The sequence below is a fragment of the Accipiter gentilis genome, chromosome 28, assembly GCF_929443795.1.
Source record: "Accipiter gentilis chromosome 28, bAccGen1.1, whole genome shotgun sequence".
NCBI lineage: Eukaryota > Metazoa > Chordata > Aves > Accipitriformes > Accipitridae > Astur > Astur gentilis.
Genome location: NC_064907.1, coordinates 20,847,216 through 20,860,849, shown reverse-complemented (window position 1 = coordinate 20,860,849; position 13,634 = coordinate 20,847,216). Strand labels below are relative to the sequence as shown.

Below are 13,634 nucleotides of genomic sequence, written 5' to 3'. Positions count from 1 at the left end.
AGACCACAAGAGAAGAATGAGAGAATAAACACAGTATTCCCATCCTGAAAGAATTTAAAATGCCATCAGCTTTATCTTTAAATGGTAATTATCAAATCAAAAAGGAATGCTAAGAGTTGGTGGGTCATGAGTGTGAAAGGGAACCAAGGCTGCTGGGCATGTGTGTTTGTACATATAACTCAGGCAATCAAGAAAAAAATCAATTTCTCTCTTCAATTCTAGGTGCCATTGATGCTAACGGTACTTAAAAAAGCAACTCTAATGTCCCAGCTGGATTACTGAGCATTTTTGTGATTCCTGGAGGTGCTACTGTTTAAATAAGAAATTGTCCTTAGTACTTGGTCCCCAGAAGCATCTGCTTGGGTACTGTATGCAAGTCCTTGACATTCTGGAAACAATGGGGATTGGTAAGAATACCACTTCGAAATCAGTGGAGGCAGGAGGCTCAACAGAAGGCAAATATGAGGATGAATCTAAACATCCCACCTTTTTCACCCTGCCTGTAAGTAACACATTCAGGTACTACATAGTCAAGCTCAGTGTGAATCAGTTAATAATGCTGTGTTCTAATTATGTTGTACAAAACCTTTATTTCCACAAGCAGTTAGTAAAGCCTCTTTTGCCACTTGTTACTGTTTATATATAAACATGGCCAATTATGTTGTCTGTAGTTATTTCATGTGTGCGCTCCAAAGCAGTGCTGTTCACAGGATGTGCAATACCCCTGGCAGTTCATGGTTAGAACAAGTAACTGTCCTGCTGCAGAAGGCACCAGCCCCTCCATGTGCCCGGAGCTGCTTGACTAAGAGTAGCAGACAACAGCAAGGAAATATTTCTTTGTCTTCTGTTACTTATTCAGATTTTCAGTTGTATCATTCTGTTGTACATGTCTGCCTCTTAAGAACTCTTCCAGTCTGCTGCAGGTTTCTCCCCACCCTCAGTTGACACTGTCCAGGCTTTGAGGAGCTGTATGTGATGTCTTTCAAGTTTCCGTATATTCCTAGGCATGCTATTATAGAAATGATTGCTTGCCATGCTTGTAATGTTTTCTGACAAAATATGAAAGGCAGATATCAAGTACCAAGAGAGAGAAAACTGAGTGACATGAAGTGTGATTGCAGAGCAAATGTTTATTTTAAGACCTTGTGTTTCTTTTTTTCTTTTATTTTTAAGGTCGTGATAAACGGTGGAGCAACATCCAGCGGTGATCAGGATACAGAAGACACAGAGTTGATGGCCATCTATACTACAGAAAATGGCATAGCAGAAAAGGTATGTGGTGGTTTCCTTCTGGGTGGGAACTCATTCTTGCTTTTTCACTTCTATTATTTGTCCACACTAATTTTACTTGGCTGAGAGATTTTCTTTCTCTAATCAAACATGCTGACTTGCAGATTCAGATCAGGCTTGGGGGAGCTCTGTCCTCATGACTCTTCTGGTCACACGTTTTAGTTGCAGAACGTGGAGAATGACTCAGCAAATGTTAGAAGCAGTTAATGCACTTTGACCTGGCACCAAAATTTGTAATATGCAATTTTTTGATTTCTTCATTTCCATTGGCCTTTCGCATGGTTTCCCTGATAAGGTCTTTCTGTTCTGGTCTTCAGTTCTTAACTTTTTCTGCATTTAGTCAAGTAAACTCGTGGTGTTGAGCACCTTCAAAAGTGGGATCTTTCCCACTCTCTTTCCCAATTTCTTCCAGGCTCCAACCTCATAAACTTAATTTTTCTAGTCATTTTTCCAAGTAGGGGTGTGCTTATTAGTATTATTATTATTATTATTATTATTATTATTGACAGCTTTATGAATGAATTTCAGGTCATTCATAAAAACCCTTGAATATTTTTCCTTAGGATAATGATGAATGTATCTTAGCTATTCAGGAAGACCCAGTTGAGGCCTCAAAGGAGACCAGTTTGGTTGTGATTTTTTCCAGCTTTTTTCTCAATTCCATTTTTCCCCAAGCCTGTTCAATAATAATCTTGCAGGCAGAGAAGGTGTGAATTTGAGCTTTTGTTTAAAATAAGGAAGGGGATTACATGAAATCTGAACAGCACCTTTTTCTGAAATGTTTATGTCTAATTGGCTTTGCGGTTAAGCCTTACCTCCCAAAAGCCTCAATTTGACCAAATTTTTCAAGTGTCCTAATGGAAACAAGAACAAAACTCTTCCTGGTTCCAAGTAAGAGCATCATGATGCTCATTTCTTTGAGGCTGTAACTTCTGTTGGGCAAGGGTGGTATCAAAGGGTGTAGTTAAGGTTTTCTGACTTGGACATCAAAATTCACTTCTGAGTTTTAGACTTAAAATATACCCTAAACAGGTGATTCTGACAGAGGTCTTCTAGTGTTACATTTTAAAAGAATGTTATGAATGCCAGGTTGTGCCTGTATGTCTCGAATACATCTCTACTACCATCTTGATCATGCTGATGTTTTAATGGACAAATTTTGGCAACTGTTGAGATGCATATGTCTGTGATGGCTGATTTTTGGAGCATGCTCAGACTAGCGTGGAGAGAGACAATCTGATAAAAGCCTTGAGCAAAAGGTGTTGGGATTAAGTTGTGCAACTAGGATAAGCGATCTCTAGACATTAAAGCATGTCTTCATGGCCTGCTTTTTACTAAACATGTATCTTTCTCCCTTACGCTTGATCCATGTGATCAGAACTGCAAATGATGGATGATAATTCACCTTAAAGAGATCGTGAGCTTTTAATCAACCAAATCTGCTCGAGTTAAAGCTTTGCTGTGGCTTACAATGAAGGAACAGTGAAAGGAGGAGCTGTAGCAATTAACAGCCTCATATATTAAGACAGTATTTCTGGTAATCTAGGCAAACCTCCTGCTCTTCACTTAAAATAAATGTGTGCATGAAGCATGTTTGTTCTTGGCTTTCCATTTCTCTTGAGAGATAATTCACCAAAAAAAGCATATGAAACACCCTGAATAAAAAGCCTTTAACAAAGAGGACTGAAATGTGCTTAATTGCTGGAGGATGCCCAGTGCTTACCTTGTCTTGCAATATTTGTTAGCTGAAACAATAAACTATTAGCCGAGATGAGAAATAACTGTATTGCTGCATCCCTATAAAATAAGCAATACTATGTTGCTTATTGCTTAATAGAATTGATTTGAACATGTTGTCTGCTCTTTGTTTAAGGTATTTCTCTAAATGCCTTATTCCCTGCAGTTAATCAGTTTTCTTTTGGTCCTTCCCACTAGTACTTGATAACAGAGCCTTCATCTTGTACTGCTGTTGGTGTTTGCTTCTTAGGATTTTGGGTTTGGGGGTTTGGTTTGGTTTTGGGGTTTTTGCTCCACCTTTCCCTCTGTCTCATTCCCCCACCCACCGCAGTTTATACTTATTCTGTGCTTTTTTTCATTTCTGTGTTGTCCTACCTTTGGCCAATTAAAAATAAATTTAAAAAAAAAAAATTAGTCTCTGATTGGTATCTCATTCAAAAAGGTGCAGTTCATTCCCAGCAGTTCCCTACAGTGTACTATGGCATACTTGACAAGCACCAGCACATAGTCAGTATGTTAAACCAGCAGGCACATGCTTGAGATATGAAAAGGTCAGTGACTACCCAGTGACTTATCAGCAGGATAGCCAGACCTCACCCTACTACTCAAATTCCTCATTGTTCAGTCTTGGTCTCTTTTATGTTCGTTCCCTTTAGCCATTATCTGCTAAAGGTTTGATGAAGGTGAAAGCTTCCTCTTCCAAAGCAGAATAAGTCTGGCTTTTGGAAGGAATGAAGAGTATCCTGGATTTTTTTTTTAATCCAACCACTTTGCTGTGTAGGACAGACATTGCTGTGACAATTGTGGCTTAAAGTTTGAAATTCTTTTGTTAGAAGACCTATAAACGTCACTTTCTAAAGGAGAGCTTAAATTGGTTAGCAGTTGTTGATCGGTGCCCAGAGAGAGCTTTCTACATGCCACGGACGAGTTGACTTGTTCCTAGGCCTGGTGCCTGCTGATCTTTTTTTGTTCTTTGCAGAGAAATCTAGGCATAAATGTAATCACAAATGAAAAGTTCTGAAAGGTCTAACAAACTTGCTGCATGTGCCATGGTCTTCCCAGTAGAAATAGGTCATTGTTTCTGATTTCTGCTGCCCAAAGAAGAGGGGGAATATATAGAATAGAATGGCAGGTGGAACAGTTAAGGAACGTACTTGATGCAACCTCATCAGTCCTATTAGGAAAATTAGTGTTTGGCACTAAATGGAACAATTAGGTAGCTACTGGATGTTGGTCTGGCAAAGTTGGAAAATAGGCCAAAAGGTGGGTTTCCAAAAGGCAGGGGCCATAATAGGTCACCAATCTGCACAAATCGCTTAATGGATTTTTGGAGAACCTGGTATCCTGCATGGGAACATCATGAACTTTGAAAAATCCCATTGCTGTCTGTCCTTGGAAGGAGTAATGCAGGTTGCTCGGTACACAGTGGTAGGTGTTTCATCTTTTCAAACTGCAGTCAGGTGGGGAACTATCCAGTTTGTTCTCCCAAATCTGTGCTGCTATTTGGGTGGCTTCAGCAAGCCAATGCTGATGTGATTCATGAAGCAAACAGTTAATTTCTGCTGATACCTCTCTGTTCCTACCTCAGGAGCAGATGTTGTAACCATTCTGACTCTTCCTTCATTGACCTCTGCCTCTCTGAAAGTGCATGTTGCCTGTTTGACTAAGAGGTCAGTATCACTGGTGAGCAAAGTTCTCAGGTGGAGCATATGTTGCAGTGAAATAGAGGAGAGGTGAGGCAATCTTACACATACATATATTTTTTGGGGTGTATATATATATATATGTATGTATGTGTTTGTATAGGCTCTGGGGAATGGTTTACAAAACTGCTTTATGACAACAGAAAGTATCACAGGAGCTTCTCTGGGCAAATCTTTGTTTTCCTGAGAAAGTTCTTGAAAGAAGCCTCTAGTGCTGACAAATTTCCTGCTGTTTGTCCATAACTACATTGGCTGTTGAGTCTTCGTTCTTCTGCCTGTCTTTGTGGGTCAGCCACTTTGTGCCCTACCTTGGGGTCTGCACATAATTGCCTTCACATGAGGTTGTACGTGTTTTTTCCTAAGTTCCAGTTAGAGACAAGATGTGTACAGGTTTACTGTTCTTCAGTGCTCTCCCTTCAGTATGAAGTGAAGTTCTAAAACTCAAGTTCCTGATTTTTTTAATTTGTTTTGTAGAGAATCAGGTCAGGAGAGCGGTCTTCTGTTTTTCAGTCAATGAAAAAATTGCATCAGTGCTGCAAATTGGCAAGATGAGTTGTGTAGTGAACATCTTCCCTTATTGCTCTGTTTAGGACCTGGACCTTATTTAAACTAACCCTGGTGAGCAGATTGCTCAGTGCTTAATGTTGTTTAAAAGAGTTTTCTGGAATTAGTGTTTCTATATTTTGCTTTTCCACTGTAATACCCTTGACCTTTCCATAGTGATGTGGTCATTTACACTCCCTGAATTTGAATTAACCCAGTGGCATTTGTTTTCCCAACAGAAATCTGAGGTAAGAGGGAAATACCATGGATTAGTTTGGCTTCCCTGACCTTGTAGATGATAAATCAAATGGAGGTTATCTAAGCATAATCTGTGGATGTGTTGTGATTTTTTGAAGAAGTAAAGACCATTTGAGGCAAAGTCATGAGTCTGGCAAAGTTCCCGGTCTTTGTGTAAGGCTACTTCACATGAGTTTGTTATGTTCTAGTGTGGATTAGGTCAGAACAGTAGTTATATAAGGTATTTTTTGGTTAGTTGAGCTGAAATGATAAAATCTGATACTTCCTCCTGCTTTTGTTGTTGGTATTTGGGCTTTGGAGCCTTGTATTTTTGTTCTCAGGAATTTCAAAACCAGACAGTTTGAACGAAACAATTCCACTTAGTTGTAAAGAAGAAATGATTGAGCTGAATCGTGTTTTAATGGAGAATCTTAAGGGATTTTGATGCATGTATATGTGTGGTCATTTGTCTGTTAGCTCTCTGCAAATTAGGGCACATGGTAGGCCAGAATGTGGTCTTGCATAAATTCCTGTCGGTTTGGAGTAAGTCCCCTTGACTAATATAAATTGGCCATGGATGTATTCAGATATAATGATTAGCATTTTTCTTGACTGCTTGAATGTGGGGTGGAAGCAAAAATAATAAATCTTGTGGCTAAAAAAGGTTAACCAAGACTGAAACTGAGTAAGAATTAAGCGGGGAAGCAGTTACCTTAATAAGGAACTTTCTTGCCTCTGATTTTGGTCTCTTATGCAAGGATAGCCATTCTGCTTTGAAAATAGCCATTGTTGACTCTTCCACTTACTTCTGATTCTTCCCTTTTTTTCTTCTTTTGTTTTTTTTTCTTTTTTTAAATAAACAGTTCTGTCATGATAATCCCATTTTTGGGGCACCTTTTGTCTGCCAGATCGGTTATATCATAAAAGAACAATTGTTGTCTTAGTATAAATAAGCAGGGAAGTTCAGTAGCTACAGCTGGAGATGAGCTTGTTGTCAGAGGTAAAAGGCTTTAAAAATGTAACATCAACGTTGTGTGGGAGTATTATACCAGCGCTGGAGTATCTGGGAATTGCCTGATAATTCAAATTCAGCTTATTCATATGTAACAGTAACCTACTGTTGTTGTTTGTGTCCTTCTCCACTTTTTTTACCCTGCCTGCTTTTCTGCCCCCACCCCCCATCAAAATAGAGCTCTTTGGCAGAGACACTGGACAGCAGCGGCAGTTTGGACGCACAGAGAACTGACATGATTTACACTATCGAAGATGTTCCTCCTTGGTATCTCTGCATATTTTTGGGGTTACAGGTATGTTTCAAAACAGCTATAATATTTTTCTGTGTAACTTTTAAAGCTCGTTTAGCATTTTCTGTGTAGTTCATTGCATTTGTGTATGTGATAATTTTATTCTTCCCATGCTCTCACATGTTTGAATGAAGTGTTAAGATAGTTTCTTCTGAAGTTGATCACAAAGATTACTGTGTTGATAATGATCTATATTACTGTTTGCTGGCATATGCATTTGTGAGATTCACTTCAATATTTAGTCTTCTAAGCTGCTGCTAGCAAATAAATGAGCAAATGCTAAGTGGTAAGTTTTAGAAAGTAACATCCAGCACTTCTGAAATTAAAGATGGGGAGAGATAATGGTTTAGTCCTGAAATATTGAATATTAAAGCTGCTACTGTAGTCATTTCAATTCTGCAAGCTTGATAGCCTCATCCTGGACCTGTAGGCTCGCTAGTAAGTGGGGTAGGCAAATTCTGCACTCTTTGGAGTGAGAGTGCATGCTTCCTGCAATGAGTAGGACTCTAGTGGTGAGCTGGACCCAGCTACCAGCTCAGCCACTCATTTGTGTGAAGCTGAACAGCTCATTTCATCTCCTTTCTTTCTCGAATGGTAATAATATCTGTCCCACAGGAATGCTGAGAATTTGTTAATATCTGTAAAGTATGTTGAGATCTCCAAACAAATACATTCCAGAGCATCCTTTTTGTTTCTGCCTTTCCTCAAGGACAGGCGGTTCTGTAGGATTATATTTTTACTTGCATTGTTGAATATGGTGACTCTTATTTGTTTGTTTGCTTAATGTATTTGGATTGAAAAAGAATTAATGAGTACCTAGTTTCTGGTACTTGGGAATGAGCTTATTTGCATCCTAGTTTCTGTGTGCTCTTAAGTTCATTTGTAAGCTAATGGTTTTTCACATGGTTGAAAGTGAATGCAGTTATTTATCAGCTTTTCTGAGTTAGAAGCTGTTTTCAGCACAGTTTCCTAGATACCTCCTCATCAAGAACAGTAACCATGTAGCTATTTAAATAACCTACTTTATCCTACAGAAATAGCGATCATTAGCAGCAGACTAGTGGTAGCTTGACATAGAGGGGAAACATTCGAAGAAATGCTCAGGACCGGGAAGTGAGAGCTTTGGTGGATAACTCAAAAGCAAAAATATCCAGTGAAAAAAAAGAGATGGTCATAAATTTATTTACTTACTAGTATTGGCTGCAGTATTAACAAACAATTTTTCTCTTTACAGCATTACTTAACATGTTTCAGTGGAACTATAGCAGTGCCCTTTTTGCTAGCTGATGCCATGTGTGTTGGATTTGACCAGTGGGCTACCAGCCAGTTGATTGGGACCATTTTCTTCTGCGTGGGCATCACTACATTGTTACAAACAACTTTTGGGTGCAGGTGAGATTCAGGACTTGTTTGTAGTTGTTGAGAATGGTGATAAGCCTAGATATCAGTTGGGATTTCCAGAATGCAGTCCAAGATCCAAGAGGTAGGTAGTCTATTTTCAAAGGATAAACATGAAACACAAGATAGCAGGTCAAATACAGGGCAGTTAGGGAAAGCTTTTGGAAAGCTGCTCCCAAAAAAAGGTGGATCTGAAATCAGAGAAGGCATTCCAAGGGTAAGAAAATACAGCAGGGACAAGGAGAGAGAAGGAGGAGGAGGGAAATCCATGAGGACAGAGAAGGTAGAAGTGTTTCTGGGGGAAAGGAGAAACTCATACACCTTGGTAAAGAGGAACTAATTTTGATATTTTTATTAGTTTCTTGAATGATACTATAATGATCAAGAATGATATTCTTGCCAATATTTAGGTGATTGTGATTAGTCCTAGAGCAAATTGTGTGCTTGTTCCCATAAAGGTCTTATCAAATGAAAAGGTAGGGAAAAATTATGAGGGTAACTTTTTATTCTCTGAACTGACTGTCTTTGTTACCTTCCAATACAAACAAATAATTTGTTTTTATTTGTCAGTTGCTCTGAGTTGCAGGTAATGATCTTTTCTTCAACTGGGAAGAAACACATATGTCAGTGTAGCCTCCCTGGGATGCCCGTACCTCTCCTTTGGTCTGCTCTCCTTAGGAGGATGCAAGAGACCAATTCAAGTGTTAGCAAATACTCATAAAAATCTGGTGTTGGTATGAACAGGATGTTGTAAGTTTTATTAACATGAAGATGATTTTTTTTTTTTAAATGTATGTTCTACAGTAAACACTGCAGAGAGGTGTTTGACATGTTTACTTAAACTTCTGTTGACACTGCCTGTGGGAACTGGGAATAGCTAAAACCTGCAGTGTTATTACTTCATCTTGGAAGATAAGTAAAACCAGAAGAAAAGTGCGTATTTTAAGAGTATGCCCTCATGTGGTTACTTGAATGATTCATGGGTCATTTAGTTCAATTTAAGAACAATGTGAGCTGAAATCTTGCATTCCAATAGAAAATGGACAAACACCCCCCACATTTTTAAAGATTTATCTAAGAAACAGAATCTTTGGGTGGAAAAGGTATCTCAATAGGGTGCAGAAGGCAAGCCTATGATGGATCACTTGCAGTTGTAGAACAGCTTTTCATCTAAAAATTTTCCAAACATTTCAGGTTTTCCAATGTAATCTTTAGTTGCTATTTTATTTAGCTTTAGTTAGTCTTTTTTTCCTTTGAAAAAAAACCTTCCCTTTATTTTTTTACTATGTCTTACTCAACTTCTTAAATCACTCCGTTGTTTTGGATGAAAAGTTCATTCTGTTGAAAAAACAGCATAATGAAAACTGTTGAAAGAGAAAATTTTCTTTCCCGAATGTATTTTCTTTTAGTCAAGGCTACCTGCAGTTAATAATCATATTTTCTGCCTGATTGACTCTTTGTGCTCATAGGGTAGCTTGCCTTAGCTGCAGTCATAAATTTTCAAGTACCTCGTCTGAAAGGAGGGAGAGGAGCAGAGTTGTGCCCTTTGATGTTTTGTACCTCTCTTTTAATGGGAGTGATGTATTTTTTTTCCACATCTTCTATTTGTGCTTTACATAGGGAATCGAGGGATCATTGACCTAGGCAGGAACTGGAAGATAAGGTCCTTTATTGTTTGACTTTGAATGTCTCCACCCTGGATTTACTGAAGTTTAAAATATTCCAATTTTGTAAGAAGCGCAGTTGTGGATGGAGATGAACTCAAAGGGGATCTTGGTTTTCCTGTACTTCTACCAGCATTATTCTTGTGTCTCAAATTTATCAGAAAAAGCTTTTATGCTTCCTGAGACTTGTATCTCTTCACAGAACTAAATTTTGTCATAATCTGTTTTTTCCCCCTAACTAATCTTGGGCTCTTTCTCTTTATTACATAGTATAGAGTGATTTGGGGCTCTTGCAGAAACCATTGTGGTCCCATCAGTTTGCAATGCTCTGTTCCTTCTGTGTAATACCACCTCTGTTCTCTGTGGTGGTTTGTTTTGGGTTTTTTTCCCCTTTTTGGTGGCTTCCACTTGCACTGTGAAGTACATGTTTATATATTGAAGAGGCAATTGTGTTTGGGTCTTAAAATAAGTGAACTTGTATTTAAGGAGAAAATTTCTGCGGTTGAATGTTTTATAACTATTTAACATGTGATTCTGGTTTTATGTAAGGGTGGAAATGGGGTATAGCAGCAATGGTCTCTAAATGAGATTTTAAAGTATTTATTGGCAAGTTTGTCAACTGCAAAGTACTTCAGCAAATAAAGCCACTATGGTTTCAAAAGGTCAAATTCCATGGTTTAAAGGTCCTTAAAGATGGATTTAGCTCAATTATGTGGCAGAGTTGTGGTCAATTTGGTATCCATACTAATTTTAGGAATTCAGGCTATTTATTAGATTATGTAATATGCCAAAAGATTTGGCAAGTATTCAGAGTAATTAGTATGACTGAGACAATCAAATACAGCTTTAACATACTTAAACATTTTAGGTTTGTTACTGTGCCCATCACTACATTGTCTAAGCATTCTTACATCTGTGTGACATGTTAAGATAAGGAAGACATTTCCAGGTGACCTAAACTGCATAAAAAGCTCTGTCTTCACAAGGGCTGGTGCCAAAATTGAGCAACTTCACAATTTAGATGTGAAATTAAAATGGTATCCCAATCATAAGCTGGTGGTACTTTACCCAGGTAGTAGTGAATGCTTGGCTTAGCGATGGGAAAGCTATTTTGTAAGTCATGTTCCAAACTGCAGCTGTCTCTTCAGAAAGAGACTGGTCTTGGTTGGCTGATTTTGACTAAGAAATTTTAAATTAAAATTTTTTTAAAAAGACTTTTTATTTATGTTTAGAAAGAAAAAAAGGCAATATTTTGAGCCTACTTGCCTTTTTGGTAAATATTCCAAGTTAACTGTCTCATGTAAAGGTTGAGTGGATAGCTAAGTGAGACCTGCTAAGATGTTATTAGTCAATATGTACGCAGGGTATTTTATGTGATACAAAACTCACAATCTGGGCCCGAGTCTTAGTACAACTGACTTCATCATTGGAGAATGTGTTTGCAATGTATGTTTACAAAATCATTCCGGGGGGGACAGAGTACTGTGTAGGTGGGATAGAGAAGTAACAGCTTGTTACAGGTATTGCATATTTTGCCATGGGCACCAGCTTGCTCAGTGTGCTTAATGAACCTTGAAAAATAAGGTGAATCATTCACTTGTAGCTACCGACCATTTCTTCACCAAAGATAAAGCTTTGATTTTTGCTTGAAGAAACTTAGAAGCGAATTGCATGCCAGTCAGGTATGCTCAGATGGCTGGTGTATTTTATAAAGTTTGACTTCCTAATGTAGTTTTCAACATTTGTGGTAAGTGGGTCAGTTTTTTAGATTGCTCATGACCCAAACTCCTTTCCAGTGGTAGTTCAACTGTTCGAACTTCCTGCCTGTGAACTTTACAACTACTGTTAGTAACATGCTTCTGGTTTGATCTTTTTCGTGTTAAGCGTGTATAGGATTCCTTCCCCCACAGATTTTTTTTCTTTCTTCTTTTTTTCCCATCTTTGTGCCTTTTCTGATCTTCATCTGAATCTGCTAGAGTTAGTGCTTTTTCCTTTATTGGTGTTTGCACTGGCATGGAGGCACTTCATTGCAGCTGTAAAACAGCCATAAACACGGTGCAGTAACTAGAGCTGCATGAGCAGTTAAGTGTTCCACGTGTTACAGTTTGAGATCTGCTATTAAAGAGAATCTTCTTACAATCCATTAATGATGGTATTTATAGAATAGTTCAAAGTGCATCTTTGCTGTAGTTAAGTAACATTTGGATATTTGTGATGTTATGCAAGCTATGGTTGATTCAGTAAATACGTAGTTGGTGCTGGTAGATGCTTTTTAGATCTTAAACCTTTTGGGAAGTGTAAATGCCAATGCTAAGAATGTCCTCTTGAAATTCTTGCAGTGTTTCTGTTTATTGCTGGTAGCCACCTGGAACATCTAATCAGCTCTTATCAACCTAATAGTTATTTACACATACACTTAAAGATGAATGTATAAATGACTGTACTTCAAGTCATGCAGGGGGAGGGTACTGAGTATGCAGACTGCATACTGGTCTATCAGAGAACTTTTTTAATGTGGCAGGACTGTAAAAGCTGCATGTTCAGCAGTCTGGCTGGTACTTATATCAGAATGTTGCACTGCTGAGTCAAAACCTTAAATCAATATTTGGTACCTGTGTGTTGGTATCTGGTAATTATCTGTTATAGGCGTTGTATTAATAACTTCATGCATGTAGTGTCTTCTGTTAGGTCTTTGGTTTGTGAAGTCTTAGTATTTCTATGGCTGTTCTTTTTAATAAGAAATTCTCATATTTCACATTTTTAATAACCCCCAATAAAGGACAGTTTTGAGGATGAGTAACCACCTAACCGCAATTGATATCCTGACACGGTACCATAACACCGAGAAATGTCAGCATCTCTTCTTTCCCTTTCCACCAGGTTACCCTTGTTTCAAGCGAGTGCTTTTGCATTCTTAGCACCTGCTAGAGCAATACTCTCCCTGGAGAAGTGGAAATGTAATAATACAGGTAATTGTCGTTTATGCTTGTTCAGGTTTAAGTGACAAATGACCCAGATCACGTATAGTGCAACTGCCAAACCTTTTGATATGGAAATGAAGTAATGAGCAGTGAATATGAAAAATTCTCTCCTTTTTACGATGTTAAAACTTTGTGCCTTGGAAAAAGATTCCTAAAAATGCCCTTGTGGAATTCTGTTTCTGGTGCTTTTTTTAAATATAAAAAATGTTGACAAAAGAAATCTTAGCAGTAGCATAAAACAATTCTTTTGTTAACAGTGTAGAGAAAGGCAGAAGGATTCCGTAAATGTTCCTTTCCAGTATTTGGAAATAGTGAGTCCAGTCGAGCCCTTTTAAGTTGAGTAGTAGGAAGTTTGAGCAATGTTCAGCATCACCTCAAGACCAGTATTTTTACCTGTTTAATTCATACCTGAGAGGTTTTGCAGAGCAAGCTTTGACAATATTTAGCTGTTCATATTAACTTTTTCTTTGCTAACACCATCATCCTGAAAGGTTTTGAATTTATTTGGAGTGAAAGTGTGCAGTAAAACTGCTTGGGTAGGGGGCTTTTGCTTAGGTTAGAAAACTGAAGTGGGAACAGCTCTGGCAGTTTTTAATGGGGTGTGGTTATTCAGTAATAAGGCTGTGGGCAGTGCAAGGCAGCAGTACAGAGAAGCAGGCTGCTTGCTTCTAATTAACATTCTTCCTGGGGGTCCTTGATTCTCTAATAATTTATATTATTCATGTGTTTATACATCTCTCTTGATCCACATACGACCATCTAATTAGTTTTCCTGAT

The 13,634-nt window shown here is 38.2% G+C and overlaps 1 protein-coding gene across 8 annotated transcripts in view; it reads left to right on the top strand.

Annotated features, from left to right (window-relative positions):
* The window catches only part of SLC23A2 (solute carrier family 23 member 2), a 71,021-nt gene that overhangs the window by 37,662 nt on the left and 19,725 nt on the right, over positions 1-13,634 (top strand). For all 8 annotated transcript variants that reach the window (XM_049831187.1, XM_049831183.1, XM_049831182.1 and 5 more), the window contains 5 exons: positions 223-502; positions 1,174-1,272; positions 6,701-6,817; positions 8,049-8,206; positions 12,757-12,845. In XM_049831187.1, the coding sequence (XP_049687144.1) occupies positions 371-502; positions 1,174-1,272; positions 6,701-6,817; positions 8,049-8,206; positions 12,757-12,845 (595 nt within the window). In that variant the 5' untranslated portion in view covers positions 223-370. The remainder of the gene's footprint in view (positions 1-222; positions 503-1,173; positions 1,273-6,700; positions 6,818-8,048; positions 8,207-12,756; positions 12,846-13,634) is intronic.